At 36.5% G+C, this 21,698-nt stretch overlaps 1 protein-coding gene across 2 annotated transcripts in view; it reads right to left on the bottom strand.

Moving 5' to 3' along the window:
* USP20_1 (Ubiquitin carboxyl-terminal hydrolase 20) overlaps positions 1-21,698 on the bottom strand; it is a 37,294-nt gene that overhangs the window by 4,800 nt on the left and 10,796 nt on the right. The window contains exons 7-13 of one of the 2 annotated variants that reach the window (XM_051214216.1): positions 21,259-21,433; positions 19,732-19,916; positions 17,769-17,811; positions 15,544-15,734; positions 8,568-8,667; positions 4,027-4,120; positions 480-829 (exon numbers count right to left, since the gene is read on the bottom strand). In XM_051214216.1, the coding sequence (XP_051067364.1) occupies positions 480-829; positions 4,027-4,120; positions 8,568-8,667; positions 15,544-15,734; positions 17,769-17,811; positions 19,732-19,916; positions 21,259-21,433 (1,138 nt within the window). Of the gene's footprint in view, positions 1-479; positions 8,668-15,543; positions 18,721-19,731; positions 19,917-21,258; positions 21,434-21,698 lie in introns of those variants that run through there. The other variant, XM_051214218.1, reaches the window with a different exon arrangement.

Here is a 21,698-nt window from a genome sequence, read left to right as displayed (position 1 = left end):
GGTGCTTGAGTATGAGTCATACTTTAAGTATGGGGTTTAATGATACAGTACCTGGTTGCGCAAACCGAAGTTAAATGGGGTTCGGACCTGAGACTTAGTTGTCGAATGTTGAAGCCTTGACTTTGTATATTGAAAAAATATAGTGTGTTCAAACAAAAATTTGTGTGTACGTATTTTGTATACCACATTATATGTCTACTTGATCATGATTTATGAACAAAAAATTTAAGAGAAAGGGAAAAAGCACGATCTTACTAAGACCAGAAAAAGAGTATACTTTAGTTAAACTGAAAAATAATGAATACCATTATTGTAGTCGTCTTATTACACTATACAAATTTATCAAAAAGACTAATTGCTTTGAATACCATGATTGTTTACAATTGATTTTTAGCTAATTTATTCGGCAAAATGAACTAAGTCTTTCTACACAGTAATCAATTTCTTAAAACAAAAATACCATTAAAACAACTGCATACTTGTTCATCAATTCGGTCTGAATTAAGAGGTGACTGTTTATTAGGAGTAGAATTTGATGAACATTTTTGTGAAAATTGATCCGATGAACTGTGATCTGACAAATCGTCCATCTGATTTTCATCTATACTATTATTGATCGATGATGAATAAGTAGGTTGACATACAGATATTGTTGGACCTCCACCATATATATTGAACAGAAGACTCCATACTTCAGCAGAAACACATTCGTAATTACCAAGTGGTATTGATGAAAGAGTAGGATAATTAAATGATCCACTGTTACGATACGAATAAAGGGATTTATTGCATGGCATAATGTCGGAATTATCAATTGGACCTGGAGCTTCTGTAGTAGAGAAACATGTATATGCATAAAACAATATTAAAATTAACAGAATGCTGCGTATACAACAGAAATCCATTTGCACTAGTGTTAAAATGTATTCCATTACCAGAAGACTCATCAGCAATATATAACAGATCCATACGCTTAACGAAAACGGTAAAACAGAGTGTATATGAATAAGAATTTTAATTAGAGGTCAACAGTCAGTTGGATTCGTTCTGAAGCATTTAACGAAAAATTTTGATGAGCCTAAATGTGTAGAAAAAGACACAATACTGGGCAAACAAATGTGTAAATCAATCAGTCTGAGAACAAAAGACTATATTTGTTAATTTATTTCTACTAGTTTACAAGGAAAGGTCGAAATCACCTAGTGATAATTTAAGAGTGCAAAATAGGATAGTCGAGCAAAGTTACCGAGTGACAGACTTCATGAACATGGAACCAGGCACAGATGTGTGCTGGCCCGAGTCTCCATACTGCATTAGCATGAAAAGATGAAAATAAAACAAATCAAAGTAATTCAACAGCAACGATAAAAAGAATAAACCTTGAGAATATCGTTTAAAAAGGTAGTGTAAAGGTATGTGTGAAGAGGTATTGGAATTCAAAATCGGAAGAAAGATAAAGAGTGATGGCATCGTAGCAATTTTGAATGATTTTAAGCTATATCACACAGCGTCTTTCTAATCAGTAAGCCACACTTATCGCGCGGACCTTAAATAGATGATAGGCAGCTAACAACATGGTCACAGGGGCAATTAAAATGCTTGCACAACATTTCTATATGAGATAATGGTAACGAATGTTATTCAACTAAGAATAGGTACTCTTGCTACTTTCAGTCATGCATATTAGTAAAAATAACTGTACCAAAACTTTTAAATATATGGAAAAAAATCATCTGTGATGAGATCAGCAACGAGAAAGTCTAACTAGTTATTAATACTTAGGTTTGAAACTGTGACCTAATATTTACAACGTATTTTGTGAGCAAAACGTCGATACCTGACAAATATCGTTCCTAAAATTAGAGATAATGGGTGATCATAATAACAATCAAAAGAGAAGAGACAGTATAACATAAAAACCCTTTCTTCTCATGTTCCATGCATTCAAGCATTCTAGCTATTCCCGTCTATTTATTCAATGATTTTCCCATCCGTTCACGGTGTGAAGAAGTTGAACACATCGAATGCTTCCACTCATTAGACCTGATGGTTCGCCATCTGACGGGAACTCGGCACGGATTCAGAAGGTTTGATTGGCTTCTGCTAACTTGAGTCACTCATGGCATAGGCAAAATATCCATCTGCCAACCAAATGGCGAGTTTACTGAGCAGCAGTTCACTCCGTTCTACTTTACGAATGTGAAACATAACCCTTAAGAGTAAAGAATATTCGTAGGTTACTTGTATTCCATCACATGTGTCTACAAAGAACTTGTAGTGTATTCGGGGACCACCAAGTAAGCAATGTCTGCGTTGCAGATAAGCTAATAGGTAAGGATGGCGAATCGATTGATAAGGAAGTAAATGTTTATCAACTGGGGTGTTTGGGACATGTGATACGCATGTCCAACTACTGCATACCTAGAGTGTGATGTTTTCTGAAGCAAGAGTAGGGTGGAAGAAAGCATCAATTTATGGAGTCACTGACAACTGGACTTGGCCATGTAAATAGGTGCAGACTATCTGGTTGGGGTCCATATGATCATAGTAAACAACAGTCAGAGAATTTGAATGACATGGCTTAGAATCGTTTGCAATAGCGCAGGTGCATCCGTTCTCTGTATCCACCGAATTCCTCATAACTATATTTCAAGTTTTTTTCGTCATCTGATATCGCCTTGAACCGTATCCTCGATCCGTAATATTTTCAATCACCACTGATACTGTCACTATCTCTACTGCTTTGGGATTTTGCTTTATCTTGCTGTGCTAATGAGATATGGCAAATTTAACCGATGTACATATGTACTAGGTTCTACATTGCGACTGACTGAATTAGTGTCTATCTGAAATGTATGACTCAGTAAAATACAAGCTGAAATATTAGAACTAAAGGCCCCAAGTCCGAACTTCAGTGTGCAGGACATCAACAATGGGATGCAAGTATATTCAGCTGACGAATCTCGTGTAGGACGAAATGTGAGTCTTGGATTCCACTGCTAGTTACATACTAAATATACTAAAACTTATGACGTTTTAACGAGAGAATCCACCCAGGATGAATATACAGCAACAGAGACTGATCAATATCAGTCTGGAATATAAAAAACCGGGAATTGCAAGCCTTTAGTAACGTATAATTGATAATTGTGAAAAAACATTCCAAAATAAACCAAGAACTCCAATAAAAATCATTCTTCTAAATCACAATCCCATATTTCGAGTGAACAGAATTAAACAAACTACTCTAATACCCTATAAAATTCAATAAAAGAAATCTTTAGTGATAATCCTGTTTATTTGTGAATATACGTAACGAGAAGAGTTTATATCGCGCATTGGGTGAGAAGGAAGCGCAACAGGAACAGTTTGGCTACTCATAAGTAGTATGATTATGTTAGAAAACGGATTGCTGGCACAACCAATTGGGAAACATTATTGATTAATGATCTTGAGTCACAGGATTTTTTGATTCTATAAAACTGGTGATAAGTGATTATATCATTGTGACATGGTATTGATATCAATACAAATTACTATACAACGAAATAGTCATTGATTTGTTAACCTTTCAGTATGAACAAGGTATTTTAAATTTAATTAAAACAATGAACTGGTCTAAGTAAGAACACCGATGAGAACATGGCAGCACCGGATGATGGCCTTGTCTTATTAGAGATTAGTCAGCTGGATAAGCCTTCAACCATGTTGATGCCTATGTTGAGACTCGAACGCAGTACATTTTGCTTCAAACTCAAACGCATTGTATACTTAACTACTTAGTCCAGATAATTGCTGGGTTCTGCAATGGCAGGAAGTTTTAATTCATTTGTAAATGTTGTTTTAATCATCCCATTATTGATGACTGAATAATCTCAGTTCTTAACATTAACAATGAGAAGATTCAAACAACCTTCATAAATGAAGTGACTTAAGAAATAGTTATTGATTATTTCATACATGTAAACAAGATGAGAAAATGAACACTTCGTTATAAATATTCAGATATTTCCCAGTTGAACTTACCCCATATTTGTCCTTTGACAAATTGAAGCCATACATCCAACCATTTTTTACTGACAGCATAAGATGTGGACGATGGAGTGACCGATGAACTAACCTATAATAGTTGTAATTCATGAAAAGTGAAAAAATGTTAAGCTAACCAAAAACAAACATATTCGTTGGAAATAAATGAGTTGTTTCCGATTGAATATTTTAGATTAATTATGATACTAATAAGTAACAATCAATCTGAATGGAGAATCAGTTTTGTAAACAACTAGAATAGATTTACATATGGGCAGTATTTATTTTGTTTTAGCAGAGTTTTGTTCTCTTGGATGATTTAATCATGAAACTTTCATTGTTCTTCGAAACGATATCATCAACACGCATTCTTCACGTAGAAGTGATGAATTCAAATTTCTCAACATATTATGACTGATAGCTTGTCCTGTCAACTTTGATTTTAACTGGTTACTGTTGACCCTTAACTTGTTGTTGTCTACACATTTATTTTGAATGTCTCTTCCTCTGACTTGATTGTTGATCTTATATTTGTGCATGATTTTTATAATTGTTTGATAAATTGGATCAATTTCGACGTGTTTATTGATTGATTGTAGATCGACCTGAGTGGCAAGCTTGTAAATTTTGTCTGGTGTGCTTAGTATCCCCTCTATCCGAAATTTAAACGTTTTTTCAGTCGACTATGTGTCTAAAATTGTCTACATGTATTGATATAAGTAAACAGACAATATGGAGTTTGACAGCTAGTTTCTATTCGTCCAGAAGAAGATGAAGGGGGGTCCTTCATTAGTAATGTAATTTTTTCTAAGATGATGAACTGAACATTGTCATGGACGATAGAATATTGAGATATTTTTTGCTGAAAAACATTAATTTAATTGACGTATAATCAGTCAGTCAGTCATCTAAAATATAGGACCAGGCAAATATATGCATCGGTCCAAGTTGCCACCACTCTTATTAGCACAAGCAGATGAACTCCAAATTCATTGAAGCAGTTACTTCAATGGTAGTAATATATAAAAAAAGATTGCATATAAGGACCGATACAGGGAGAAAGAATGATATAAAGTAATTTTAATCTCGCAGATTAAGGACAGATAAGAGTGTATACACAGTGGTCAAATATACTCGTCCCTTAATTGATAGACGGATATCTCACCTTCGCCATAAGTTGGCAAAAGCCAAACGAGCTTTTCGAATCCGTGCTTAGATTTCGTCAGACACCAACCCATTAGGGTTGATCAGACTTCCAAGATAAATGTTGTCGATGCGTTTGACTACTTCACTCCCTATCCTTAGTTCAGGTGTTGACGCGGATCGGTCCTGAAGCAACAACTTGCATTTAGAGGGAGAGAAGCGCATTCCAAACATTCTGGCATTGTTGCTCAGTGCCACCAATAGACTCTACATTTTATCATCGTCCTCACCAAACAGGACTATGTCATCTGCGTATTCTAAGTCAGTAAGTGGACATTCTAGTATGTGATCAATTCCTGGAAATCCAGTCGATGAGAATGTTATTTCCATCAGCATGTCGATGATGAAGTTGAACAAAAATGAAGATAGTTGACAGCCTTGACAGATACCACTTGAGGTTGCGAAATCAGATGACATTTCGCTGTAAGCTCTCACTCGACTAGTAGTGTTCGAGTAAAGAGCCCTCACAAGGTTTATGTACTTCTGAGGTACGCCTTTTAATGACAGACACTGCCACAGAACCCCTACAGGCCTACTGAGTCAAATTAAGAAAGACCACCATTGTTGGACGCCGATAAGTATGCCTGTGTTCTAGAACCTGACGAATGGTGAATATATGGTCGATGTAGCCATGACCAGGTATGAAGCCAATCTGATTTTCTCGTGTTTGCAGTTCACGAGTCTTAGTTAGGCGTCCGATAATTATACAGGCTAGTATTTTAGATACTATATTAGTTGAACTAATCGCTCTGGTTATCACAGGATGATTTTGAACTCTTCTTATATATTGGGACAACCAATGATTGCAACCAGTCAGATGGGATTACGTTAAACTCTCAGATTTTAGCTGAAATATTAGTCAACCCAATCTCAAAACTGGACCACTATAGTTAAAGACCTCTGGAGCCAATCCATCTGGACCAGCTGCTCTTCCTCGTTTCAGATTAACTATAGCCTTTTAAACTTCGTTCCAAGCAGCATCTGGTTCAGCTTCGCTTTCAGAACTGCCTAAGTATGACCTCAGTTGTTTCTGGAACCTACTTTTGGTTTTCTCGTCACTGAGTTCAACTCTAATGGGTCTTCTTGATATGGTTTTTCTGCGTACAATGAGGCGCAAGCAGATGCGTGCTCGTACTAGAGCATGATCAGAGTCTAAACATGTACTCCAGAACGAGCGACAGCCTTCTATTGAGCCTCACCAACGATGACTGATGGCAATATGGTCTATTTGAGTCCATCGTTGGATTGGTGCAGGGGGGTCGTCATGCTAGACGATGCTTCTCATGCTTAAAATAAGTGTTTGCTAAAAATAAATGATTGTCTGAGCACAGTTGCAGCAGACGACCATCATTATCTGCTCCCCGAGCCGGAATATTAAAATACCCGCCTAAATGTCTTTCTGTTTGATTTAAGCTACCTATCTGGGCATTAAAGTCACCTGCTATGAGTACTATGTCTAAGTGTTTAGCTTTTTGAAGTTGAGAAAGCTTTCTGTAAGACTCATCTTTCACTTCACCCGAGCTGAAGTCAGTGGGAGAGTAGGCAGGAACGACGAAAAAGCAACGACGTGTGTCCATATCCTTAAAAGATCTTACAAAGCCGTTTAGCTGAACAGCACATAGGCGATTGTTAACAGGGAACCATTCTAAAAGTGCCTGTTTCGCCCTCGTACTTAGTGCTATGCCTACACCTGCCAGTCCACGAGAACTAGCCATCAGGTCGCCAAATACACAGAGGGTGTGTCTCTTTGGCTCTGAGTCTTGGCGAGGTGAGGTCAGTGAATGGTCATACTAGGATCCTGTATGCATGTTTCGGAGACACAGTATACATCAATGGTACGAGATTTTAGGGTTTTAGACAAGGAGGTCTGTTGGCCAATGTCAGACGGTATGTATGTTGAAGGATCCAATGTGTAGTTGGGACAGTATTTTGCGCACTAGAATCGTTGGCTATGGTGACACATCAGGAGGAAGTATAGAGTTGGTAGTTGAGGTAGGAGGAATACTAGGAATTGAAGAGGAAAATTGATTACGAATACAGTGGTCTTGAGTGCTGTTAGAGGTAATGAGGACTGTTATTACTTCCCGGTTGCCCACATCGTGGAAGGGCTTTTCTATAGTTACATGAAAAGGAAAGTGAGTTAGAGTTTGTCTTAGTGGCCTGACTGTGTGATCGCTAAGTCCAAAGGATAACTGCTTGAGGGTGGTCACAAACAACCTTTTTGTAGATAATTTCCGTGTTAGATCCGTCCTTGTTGGGACCTTACCAATGGAGACGGATATCTGTGAAATGAGGTAAACATTTTTAGGGTCAAACTTTTCTAACCCCACACTTCGGTTGTGGCAAGACAGCATCGCTGTCATGCTGGTTGTCTGAGGGAAACACCTTACTGCCGTAAAACCTCTGTACATCTACCAGTACGACTTCGTCCTCGGACCTTGGGTTTGTTGCTTCTAGTCTTCACGTTCTTCAACCGACTTGCCCAGCATTGTAGGACGCTGAGTAAAGATTGTTCCAGCAAATATAGCTCGATTGGTTCAACAGGATAGGCAAGCGCAACCACCACATCAAGGTAGTAGCAATGGTCGGGAGTGCAGCATTTACTGGAAACAGAATCTAAGTTTATAGTATTTACTATAGTCTCCTAATGCCCTGGTACGGCCGAAAGTGGATAGTGTTAGCTCTCCCTCTTCAAATGCTCTCACATGGCCACGCGTATATAGCCTCTGCCATGGAAGTCCCACTCACTGCCTTCTCGCACCAGGGGTGTTGTTTACAAAATTAAGAGCACGAAGAGCGAATGTCCGGCGCTTTAACTAAGTTGGTGTTCCGTACGGAGGATCAACCTACAGGAGTTGGAAAACCCTGATTCCAAACCCATGATGCACATGGGCTCCAGGATCCTGAGGGAACAAAGAGCGTATGAACCAATTGTTGGTCACCGGCTACCATGGGACTGCATCTCCTTACGTTGCTCCACTGCCTTGTGGATCATACATTTGAGCCGAAAGCTCCGAGTGTGGTCCCCTAAGAAAACCACCTGCTTCGGTCTGGGCAACCTGGCAGCATCACAGCTCACACATAAATCAAGTGACTTGTGTGGCGCATATGTATTCTTTGCCTCAATGTGCTAATATTTATGTATTTAAGTAATAACAAACAATATAGTTGAAGATGTACATGGGATCAGTAATATGTAGTAACACATTACTTCCATAAATTAGAGAAATAATCCTTAATCTGTCAATATGAGCTGTGTCGATTTTTCTTCTGACAATAAAACACCAAAAAGCAATGATCATTTCAACAACAAAAATGCACAAAATCATAATTACCCTCATAATCTCCGACAGTTCATATTTCTGTCTTTTTGAAATAGCATCAGAACAATCACTACACGGGATTAATTCTTGAATAATTTCATGACCACCAAACCTATAATTTCGAGAAAAATAAAGCGAATAAGATAAAATTTTAAAAAATACAAATAGTAGACAACATCATGAGATGTATACTCAACAGGATATTACAAATATATTTTATTCATATTGTAAGCATTATCTATTTGAATTATAGACGCATATAGATATTACGTCTACGCAGCTCGAATATGAACGTCGGATCCTAGAAGAATTAATCCAATACAATTTAGAATCTAACAGGAATATGTATCTTATTTGAATACAATGAAAGAGGAAGTTAACAAAATAAGAACGGCAGGGGAACTAATTATTTTAACCACCAGTGGAGAAGTAAACACAGGAAAATAATTCAGAGAGAAATTAAAATAACATTGACGAATGGAAAGTTGAGGATTGATATTTTGAGAAAAAATGACAATCAGTTAATAGAACAGCGATATCGTGATCGATTCCAACCTAAAATTCTATAATCTACCCCGCGAAGCCTAGCTAAACATACAATCACTCTATAAAATGATAGCATATCTTGATTTGTCTACCCCAGATTTGTTTTCAACATACTTCTGTCTCATTTAGCTTTGCGTGTCACTGTAATCCATATGCTAGACAAACATAATACGTGTCTAGATTGACTAAGTCAATGAACCCAGAACAACACTGTTGCAAACCTTAGAAATAAATTTATACAAATATATGTCAATCAAATAAGGCATTGAATATGTAGGGACGGCGTCCGAAGAACTCAAGGATGCTTGGAAAGAGCCGAAGACATGCCATCCAATCATCATTCAAAAGAACATTCCAGAATCTCAACGTGTAGCTTCTCGACTGAACAAATGCTAAAGACCACTGAATGCGGGGATTGGATAACTGTGATGATTTCATTTTTACTAAAAACTATAAATACCTGAATGTCTTGTACCATATTTGACATTGTTTGAAATAAGATTCCTTCCCACTAGTCTTCTGACTTCTAACTTGCGACTTGAAGGGTTCAGGTGCTCAAGTAGTACGCGGCATAGCAAGAATCTAATTTCTAGATATAACAGAATTATAGACTGGCTGAATAGAAAAAAAAATTGAAGAGTGAATACTTTATCAGTGTCGATTGATTGATGTTTTAATCCACTTAAACTATAGCTTTTATTCATCGATTTTCGCTCATCCAAACAACTATTATTCCTTATAAAAAACAATAAGAACAAGTGATTTTTAGCGAATAATAGACACACGCACATGAACAGACAAGATACAATCCATAAGCACATGAGTTAGAGATAACTACAAGTACACAAAAGTAGTAAAAACTGCATACAAAAAGGATCTCATGATTACTAGAAATGAATAAGGAATTAGCAAAACAAAAAGAAAATTGGCAAATTGCATTTTCAAAGTATTTAAAGTAGGAGAAAAGACTTGAATAAATTCAAGGAAAACAGCTTGTTAAAAATTCCGTTGAAAAAGAGGTTGAGAAACAGACAAGGTGAATTCATGTTATATTAACATTAATTATGGTATGATGAGGTATAGAAATCCTAGTTGAGTGTAGTTTATGATGGAATTTTTTCTAGTTGAAGTGGGATATCAGTTGTGAGGATCCATTAGTTCGTCTTTTTGTTATACGAAACCGCAATTTTTAAAATTATTGCTTATTGTTTTATTTCTCCATTTTACATAATCCCTTTATCTAATGGTAATTATGTTTCATTCATTACAATGAAAACCTTGGGAAGATGAGATGCTACCAGGTGCATGCGCGGTATACAATCAAATGGAACCATTTACAACCGACCAGTTCGAGATTGGATAATAACGACAACAAAATTATTTCATGTAAATTCTGTGCAAACTTTTATGTGACTGTGTATTGAACATTGAAACGCCCTGTTGCTAATCCATTCTTATTCTGGTTTTATAAAATCCCGTTCAATTCAGTGCAGCGTCCACGGAGTAACTAGCTAAGAAATAACATAACACACTGATTCTACTAAAATTTAACTCTATTTGTTTTTATCTTATTCATTCCTTTCCAAAGTATGAAGACGTAGTGTGATGCCTGTTCCAGGTCCCAGGTTGTCTACCATTGAGTGAAAAATAATTTCATTAAAATTATGGACCGATTTAAGTCAGAATATGATTAAAAATCTGGAAACGTTGGAGGGCTGTTACGTTTTAGTATGGGACATCTCAAAAGTGTGCATCCACGACTCTGCACACGGGAATCGAGTCCAGGATCTTCGATATTGTTCAAGAACCCTTAACTCCCACAACTGCTTACTGGAAAATAACTGACGAGCTTGAGTTGTGCTAGATCATGTAGCAATATTAAGCAAGCTTGGAACAAAAGGCTGCTTTCTCAAAATTTTTAGTAAAATATTTAAAACATCAGCTCCGCCTGTAGCTCTTCTAAAGTTACTGCCGGTTCCAAGCCCGGGTAAAAGAGGAGGGTTGGGCATGGGGTTAGAGACCCAATCCCGTAGAAAACTAACTCGCTAAAAAACGCTAACCAGAAAAAATTATCCAAACCATTTAAACTCTGCCCTGGGAGTTAGAAGGTCTTCATTTAGAAGAATTATGACGCTTCATGGTGAAAGCCGAGTTCCTTCGGAATTCACGAGGCCGATACCCCTTCTAACAACCAAAGCAACAATGTTTATAGGTACATGGAACGTCCGAACAATGTGGGAAACCGGGAAGGCCAGTCAAATAGCAACGGAAATGGGGAAATACAACTTGGCAGTACTGGGAATCAGCGAAACCCATTGGACCCAAGCTGGACAACAAAGGCTAAATACGGGAGAGATGTTGCGATACTCCGGTCACAAAGTGGAAAATGCTCCACACACTCAGAGAGTTGCTATGATGCTATCCAAAGTAGCACGAAATGCACTTGTCGGATGGGAATCTCACGGATCCAGAATCATCAAAGCATCATTCAAAACAAAGAAGGAGGGGATCACAAGGAATATTATCCAATGTTATGCACCCACCAATGATAGCAACGACGACATTAAAGGTCAATTCTACGAGCGGCTGCAGTCAATCATAGAGAAGTGCCCAAGAAATGACCTCACCATTCTGATGGGATATCTAAACGCCAAAGTCGGAATAGAAAACGCCGGATATGAAGATACCACGGGACGACATGGACTGGGAGAGAGAAATGAAAACGGGTAAGATTTGCAAATCTGTGTGCATTTAACAAATTGGTCATAGGCGGCACAATATTCCCACACGAACGTATACACAATGCTACATGGATCTCACCGGACCACACCACAGAGAACCAGATAGATCATATTCGCATCAATAAAAAATTCCGAAGGAAAATGGAAGATGTGAGAACCAGGAGAGGGGCTGATATAGCTTCAGATCACCACCAATTTAAAACTGAAGCTAAAGAAGAATTGAACAACTGGACAAACAGCATTACAAAGGTTCATTACTGCCTTCCTGCGAGATACTGACAAACTCAATGAATTCAAGATAGCTCTCAACAACAGGTTCCAAGCCTTACAAGATTTACTGAAGGAAGAAGAAACTACTATGGAGGACAATTGAAAAGGTATCAAAGAAGCATTAACTTCAACGTGTCAAGAGGCTCTGGGCCTCAAGAAGCATCATCATAAGGAATGGATGTCTATAGAAACACTGGACAAGATCAAAGAAAGGAAGAACAAGAAGACAGCAATTAGCAACAGCCGAACACGAACAGAGAAAGTCCAAGCACAAGCTGAATACATAGAAGCAAACAAGCAAGTGAAGAAGAGCATTAGAGCCGCCAAGCCGAAATACATGGAAGAACTAGCAACAACGGCGGAAAAAGCTGCAAAAGAAGGAAATATGAAACAGCTTTACGATACAACGAAGAAACTTGCAGGGAAATATAGTAAACCAGAGAAACCGGTCAAAGACAAAGAAGGTAGGCCAATCACTGAAATTCAACAACAGAGGAACAGATGGGTCGAGTATTTGGAGAAATTCCTGAATTGGCCGGCTCCAATGAATCCATCGGACATCGAAGCAACACACACAGATCTTCCTATAGATTCCAATCCATCAACGACAGGAGAAACCAGAATGGCCATCAGACAAATCAAGAACGGGAAAGCAGCAGGACCCGACAACATACCAGCTGAAGCACTGAAGTCAGACATCGAAGTAACTATAAACACGCTTCACCTTTTATTCAAAAAGATTTGGGAGGAGGAACAAGTGCCGATGGACTGGAAAGAAGGACACCTTGTCAAGATTCCAAAGAAAGGAGATCTGAGCAAATGTGAGAACTACAGAGGCATTACACTACTGTCAGTACCAGGAAAAGTCTTTAACAGAGTTTTGCTGAACCGGATGAAAGATGCAGTAGACGCCAAACTTCGTGATCAACAAGCTAGATTCCGTAAGGATCGGTCGTGCACAGACCAAATTGCGACACTACGGATCATCGTCGAACAATCAGTTGAGTGGAATTCGTCACTGTATATCAACTTCATTGATTATGAAAAGGCATTCGACAGTGTAGATAGGAGGACATTATGGAAACTTCTTCGACACTACGGAGTTCCTGAGAAGATTGTCAATATTATCCGGAACTCATATGACGGACTACAGTGCAAAGTAGTGCATGGAGGACAGCTGACAGATGCATTCCAAGTAAGGACCGGAGTCAGACAAGGCTGTTTACTCTCTCCCTTCCTCTTTCTTCTGGTGGTCGACCGGATTATGAAGACCTCAACGTCTGAGGGAAAACACGACATACAATGGACAGCTCAGAATCAATTAGACGATTTGGACTTCGCAGATGACCTAGCCTTCCTATCGCATACACACGAACAAATGCCCCCAAATGCCCTGGTACGGCCGAGAGTGGGGAGAGTCCGCTCTCCCTCTCCAAATTCTCTCACACGGCCACGCGTATACAGCCTCTGCCAGGGAAGTCCTACTCACTGCCTTCTCGTGGCGGGGGTGTTGTTTACGAAAATGAGAGGACGAAAATCGAATATCTGACGCTTTAACCGGATTCCAAACCAATGGTGCACATGGGCTCCAGTATCCTGCGGGAACAAATGGCATATGAACCTGCTTCGGTTTGGGCACCCGAGCAGTATCACAGCCCTCACACATATCGAATGAGATTTGCGTGGCACAGATGTATTTGGTGCCTCCTTGTACCAATATCTATGTGTTAAAAATTAAACAAATAAATAAAACACGAACAAATGCAGATAAAGACAGCCAGTGTAGCAGCAGTCTCTGCATCAGTAGGCCTCAACATACACAAGGGGAAAACCAAGGTCCTCAAATACAACACGGAGAACAGCAATCCAATCACTCTTGATGGCGAAACTCTGGAAGATGTAGAGTCCTTCACATACTTGAGAAGAAGCATCGATGAACAAGGAGATTCAGATGCAGACGTAAAGGCGAGTATTGGAAAAGCATGGACAGCATTCCTTCAATTGAAGAACATATGGAACTCAAAACAACTGCCATCTAATACCAAAGTCAGAATCTTCAATACAAACGTCAAGACAGTTCTACTATAAGGAGCTGAGACTTGGAGGACTACTACAACCATCATTAAGAAGGTACAAGTATTTATAAATGGTTGTCTACGCAAGATACTCAACATCCATTGTCCGGATACCATCAGCAACGGCCTACTGTGGGAGAGAACAAACCATCTTCCATCTGAGGGAATTAGGAAAAGACTATGGAAATGGATAGGACATACATTACGGAAATCACCAAACTGCATCACGAGACAAGCACTAAGTTGGAATACTGAAGTTAAGCGGGAAAGAGGAAGGCCAAAGAACACATTACGTCGGGAAATAGAAGCAGATATGAAAAGGATGAACAGGAACGGGAAAGAATTGCCCAGGACGGGGTTGGATGGAGAATGCTGGTGGGCGGTCTATGCTCCTTCACGAGGAATAACAGGAGTAATTAAGTAAGTAAGTAATTTAAAAAATCAAGTGCATTTTCCGTATACATTAATAGCCTATGATAATCAATTTTTAAGGCTGCTGAAGGCGAATCTCAGAGCAGTAGAAATATTAACAGTATTAGTAATCGCAGTAATAATAATAATAATAAGTATAGGAAGAAAAAGACAGCGAGATTTTCGGACTTTGGATCTAAGAGAAGACAGATTGGATGAATTTATACTATAATGAACGGCTTTCAGACATATCAAGCAGAAACTCTATCCACTGGTTGCAATTATCGCACGGATCTCAACAAAGTATTCTGAACACAACAATATGACAGCACAATTTTCAATAAATTCATGGAAAGTTTTTGCCATTTTTCAGTTTGAATGACACTAACTTTCTTCAAACCGACTCTTAAGCCAGACAAAATTACCCATCGAGGTAGGTAGGCTGCAGTTAAGCATATGTAATACATTTTAAAATAATCTTACTCGATGAATATTTACTACCTCACTAACAATTTTTCATTTTTACCTGGTACCCTCTACATACACTTGGGCGTTGCTCAATCTATGGTATTAGCTTACGTGAACAATCCCTTGAAGCAACTTATTAATTTCTTCCATTCTTCATGGTAATCTTTCACACCCATAAAGTAACCTAAAGTTTCTAAACATCTATTTCAGAAAACATAGACTTCTAATTTCTGATGAAAAAAAACACAACAATTAAACCGAAACTGTACTCCGTCATTGTGTTATTAATGTTTCCTCTGTTAGCCAATGCTTTAGTGAGGACTTTTTATTTTATATATATATATATATATATATATATATATATATATATATATGTATATATATATATATATATGAAAGAATATAGATGAATGCAGTCGGAAATATAAATAAACTAGTTATCTAATCAACATTTCAAATAATTGTGTAATAACTTACATTTTATGAAGATTACACCAAATACTTTCTGGGATAGATAAAGTTAGTGAATTACGCATCTCCCATAATTCTGGTCGAAAATAACCATGTTCACAGAAAAATTCTGATGTCATTGGACCTGGTTCAGCCCATGTCCAAAAGCGAACAACCCAAGGTTTGCTTACATAACACATTTTACCGGATGGTGTTAACTTTAAACAAGAATAATATAAAAATTTTACAGAAATGTATCAATTATAGAGAATTGTTGTAGTGATTTCTATTATTACTTAAAAAGAAGGATAAACGTTACGTAGGCCGAAAAACCTTCGTGTCGATTGTAAAAAAAGTGGTAATCACGATAGCTTTTGATCAAAAAGCAATTCCTTATATTCAGAAATATGTATATTAAGGAGGAAGAATGTATTTGTAACAACTCAGAGAATGATTCTGAAGTAAATCCAAAGTTTCGGTCGGCAACATGGTCCAAGCTTTTTCAAGGAAATATAATCAGATATAATATTCTTATCATATATAAAAAGTTTATATGTTCTTTTTAAAACTTCCACCGATCAGAGGCAGTAAATAGTGAATGAAATTTCTTCTCACACCTCAGATCCACTTACGAATACAAACAATCTGTTCATATTAACACACTTTGTGTTGCACCACCACATGTCTCATACACACTAAAGTAAATAACTATGTTAAACATTGTTAACATGATTGGAAGACCGATTAAGTAAACAGTTAACCGAAGAACAACGTACCTAACTATATTCCATAATTCTGATGTTTGATTATATTTCCTTTAAAAAAAACTTGGACCATATTGCCAACCGAAACGTTGGATTTACTTCAGAATCATTCTCTGAGATTTTACAAATACATTCCTCGGCGCCCAAATACTGTGTAACTATTAATTCAACTTCAGACGAAAGTTCTTATGTATGTATATTTGTGTACTTTGCGTATATATATATATAGGAATTTTTGAGAGAAAAAAACAAATATAGTTAACTAATTTACAATATACAGACTAATGCACTCGATCTGTGTGGGTTAATTAAACTTTACCCAGCTAGCTAAACAGAAATAGATGAGGCGGTAGTGTGATTTGATGTTTGAATTTCGAGTGTTTTGGTTATTATCAGGCCACGTTTAAAATTAGAATGTCACTTATACATTAAGGAGAGTTCAATGCCAAAATCAACAATTTAATATTTTCGACAACAAATGAACCGAAACAATAAAAAAGCAGGTATATACAGCTGGTGATTGAAAGAAAAAAGAGTTGACTGTTAGTTAGGCTATTTTAGGAGAGAATAAAAAGACATGTTTCGCAGCGTCTAAGAAGGATTTACAGTTTATTATAAAGACATTACACTAATGTCCGTACTCAACCACTGAAAGTCAAGATTTCAACAGCCTTTCGCAATTCACGTACTAAATGATGGATGCAACGAAGTGGAATATGTAAGGTTGAACTAGGACACATTTGCCTTAGGTCCACCATTATCTACAAACATTATTCACACTAGGTAACACCGTATTCAGTATAAATGATATTTATTACAAACTGAAGACATGATTTCTCTAGAAATCATTCCTATTTCATTGTACATTCTCAAACAAACGCGTCAACAATCAGAAACAAACGACAGAGTGACAAAACAATGAAACACTATAGACTAAATGATAAAAAGATAACTTAATAAGTAGTAACGATATCATAAAATGATTCTTGTTGTTAGTCCAACCAATGGAAAGATCTGTTAAAGACACTAGTAAATAAACAATCTATTATCGATTAAATTTAGATTGACTTTCTCTGCAATTCGGTACAATATGTTCACTTCAATCCATCTAAAATCATCTCATTGATTAATATGCCATATAGGGAAAAAATGTGGATATGCTATGACCTAATTTAACTTAACTAAATAACAGTTAATGCGCTCAACTTTCCGCCCATCTGTCCATTTGAGAGTGCCCAGTAACACTATTTGGCTGCTCTAAACTAAAGTTGATTAAACAAGAACCGAACATATGACCTAACGAGAAATTTAAACATAAATCACCGCCACACAAAACCATAAGGCAGTCCTACATTTAGTATTGAATTGTCGACTGCAATCACATTTAAGGTTTTCTGTTAATTAGGACATGTGTGAAAACAAACCTACATTGTGTAGTGTAGAACAAACAAATATCATAAACACAAAACACCTACTATTGACACGTACTTGCCAAGAATTACGTATTGGTTCCAAATGTGTGTCACGTTTTCTGAAAGAAAAAGGTAAATGTTTATTGGGAAATTTAATACAATCTTCCCATTAATAAATTCCAATAAGCTAAATCATAAATCCTACCAAGACCACCACTATGAACTAGGAAGCACTGAATAACTACTATGAGACTCCTCAGAGGTACACATCTACGGCCCCACTACTGCAGGGGACCGAACATAGGACCTTCGGCCTTGCTCACGGATGATGAACCTCTAGACCACTGAACAGGCATCCAATGGTGTACTTCAATCCACAATATTGTGCAACTATTTTCCACAGCCTGTGGTGGATAACTATCTCATACCCGACATACTTGAGAAGTCATACCCGATGGAGTTCAACAATGTTGGGTATATAACAGTTATTCACGACAGACATTAAAAAATGATTGCACAATATCGTGAAATGATTATAGTTAGATATGTACATCATTAGATCCAGGCTCATTGGTCTACAGATGATGTCCGAAGTGAAATGTAATAAATTCGAGACTTTTAGTATTGATTATTTTGGAAACTTCTGAAATGTCGACTTTGGGCCAATTATCAAAAAGATAACAGGCAATCGTCGTTTGCCTTACTAATTTTTATCAATAGGATTTAGAGGATGTACACTGGTTTAAAATAATTATTACAATCGTTTCGAGGTGGTAATCTACGTTCGTTGTTCTTAATTTGTCCAAAAACAGTACAACAGCAAGAAAAAATAGCTAGATATAATTATGATGACGAACAACAAAAGTATTATTTTCTTTCAGTTCTCTAAACACTCGATCACATACACAGTCAGTGCTGTAATTAACCTGTTTTCCCATCTAATCGATTTCAAAATCCACTGCACGAAACTCATTTCATCACATTATGTCATATGATTTGTATTGTTTATCATGTCTGCTTATGCGACCATATTCAACGGTTGATATTTAAATAAACAAACAACAGTAATATATATATATATATATATATATATATATATATATATAGAGAGAGAGAGAGAGAGAGGTATACCCTAACAAAGAATGAATGAAAATATACTACTTATAGATGTGATGGCAATGATGAAGACAACAGAAACAAAAGCAACAAACAAAACTATCTTCAAAATAATTTTTTAAAACAACGAATAATTGATTGACTAATGTAATTAGTAAGGTTTGTAAAAAAAACGGAAAAAATGCCCAAATATTTTCACTTAGTAAATGTAACCAAATATTTACCGAAGTACATGAAAACAAAGTAATAATTACTGTATTTTGAAGGCGAAAAAAAAGAAAACCCTAACTAGAGAAATCAGACGTATGATGCTACAGCGAAACTGAAAACAAATCGTTTACAATTTTAAGTAAAAAGAATTGTCCAGTAATCTGGGTACGTATGATTACCGTACGTTTATTTAAATACCGCTCCCCCACTATGTCCATTTCAGCTAACATGGATGGAGTGATAATCTCATAATAAGATACAGATTCGAACTCCGCCCTACTTAATTTAGTATGAGTAATCGATTAGTATTATTAACCCTCATATTTGCAGTACACCTTAAAGGTAAGTACAGAAATCTCTATCTGGAAAATTAGGTTGATATTTCATTCGAAAGGCAGTTGTACTATAAACTACAGTAGGTTCAAACCGATAAAATGATAGCTGGAATTGAAATGATTTGATTACTACCAAGACAATCAACTTATTAACGTTACGAAACAGCTTGAGTAATAATTAAATAGAGGCAAACAATGAAACTGTATGTAAGCGATTTCATTAAAAAAGGATGAGATACAAAAAACTAAATGTAAAAATGACAATAAAGCTTATTCAAAATGTATACATGTATCATATATTACAAAACACTAACTGATAATACAATATGATTTTCATCCTAAATTTTTAAAGAGAGATCAATACACAATATTATTTACCTATAAAACAGGATATATGCTGAACTTTTCAATGATTCCACTTGTTCGGCATCTAATTTTCGTACATGTTCATCATTGAATTCATACCAATGTTCCGTTGAGGAATTATACGCACATGTAGTGTAATGACCACCGCCGCAACCGCCATAGTGACAGATGACACCAATTAAATCATAGGTTGTAATCTAATACAGAAATATCAATGAAAAGGCATTTATTTAATGCATTCGAAAGTAATGTGGAAGATTGTAACTAGGTAACAACACAGTTGGAATGTCTTATACATAATGATAGCACGATTTAATTAAGATGTTGAATGTATACACCATACACACGTCATGTAATACCAAGCACATTTTTCCCTAAAGAATACTGTTCAAACAGAGCACTTTAACTTCGACAGAATCGATACCAAGAGTAAAGGTAAACAAAATAGAGATTTGAAGAAAGGGTTAAAATTTGGAGCACGGTAAACTGAAGCAAAACGCTTATAATAATACAAGGTCAACTGAGAAAACCAATCGTTTAATAGCGTTTACGAAACCCGATTGGTTATAAACTAACTAAATACAGTCAGGTAAATGAAAGCTTTGCAGAGATGTAACGTAGAACCAATCAAATGCGTTTCCGCAATAATACCTTTGGTTTTACATCAATTCAGTTTCGTTGGTGTAAAAATTTGCTAAGATCTCAACTGTGGTGTCCGAAACTATGAACTAAGTCTTAACTCCCGTTACTATCTTTCGATTATTTATCATGGTTCATTAGAGAAACAAGATGTTTTCGAAACACACACACGTGAATGCGCTGAAAAAGTAATTTACATCCGGCGGTAAACAGCAAATATTGACACGATTAAAAACGTTATAAATTGTGGTAGTTGTATGATTGGACAGTATCTTAATATATTTACACAGATATGATCAACGCAGAACCTGACACAGATGTGTTTTGGCTCAGGTTCCCATACTACCTTGGCACAAACAAATGAGTTTCAATCCATAGGATCGTGTGATGAGGAAAAGACTTCATTGAGAAACATTCTGATAAGAATGCTATTCAAGGATAAAATAGCCATAGAATACCCGCAGTAAGATTACAACCCCTTGCTTCCATTTTAAATATCTTTTTTATATATGTAAATTGGTTTCGTAAGTAATTACAAAGTTTCGTTAGCACATTTCAACAAAGTTGAAATAAGTTGAAAAATTATTCAGCATGTTAATAATAAATGACTTATTCCAATAATTAAAATTTAACTTTTAAACCTTCATACTAGAACAGTTTTTCTTTTTACTAATGTAGCTTAATTTTGTTGACAAAAATTGTTTTAACGATTAATAATGGAAGAAAATTTAAAGTTTTCCTATAAACAGAACTTAGACCTAGAAAATTAAACAAACCTGTTTCGTCAACCGATCAAAAATGTAACCATTTCGTTTTTTTTTAAAAAAAACAAACACCTTAAATTGACATGAAAATATATATCAGAGGAAGGTAGAGAGGAAAAAAGGAAATAATCTTTACTTTATCGGTACAATCACGATGAAGGTATGGTGAAAGATCTAAATTCTTTAACGGGAAATTCACTGGAGATGATAATTTCGAAGAATATAAATGATTACTACTGAATCTTTTCAAGTGAAGTGTAAGAATTTCCGGCAACGCGACAAGTCTGAACTGTTTCAAACCATTACACCGCCTGTGTAAAGAAGTTTTTTTTAAAAAAAAATAGAGTAAATTTATTGCAACCTGAACAATTAATTGATTGAATGACATAAAAGTAAAAATAATTAGAAAAAAGATAGCGGAAGCTATACGTCGTCCACCTTATATAGAAAAATTTGGGGGAAAGGGGTTAAACACACACACACAAAGTACAGCGCATGGTTGGTGAGTTACGATAATAATAGTGGTACTAATAATAGTAATGATTATTATTATTATTTTAAAAAAGAAGTATAAAC

This window comes from Schistosoma haematobium, chromosome 2, assembly GCF_000699445.3.
Source record: "Schistosoma haematobium chromosome 2, whole genome shotgun sequence".
NCBI classification, from domain to species: domain Eukaryota; kingdom Metazoa; phylum Platyhelminthes; class Trematoda; order Strigeidida; family Schistosomatidae; genus Schistosoma; species Schistosoma haematobium.
The sequence above is the reverse complement of the archived record's forward strand: the minus strand, read 5'-3'. Positions and strand labels throughout refer to the sequence as shown.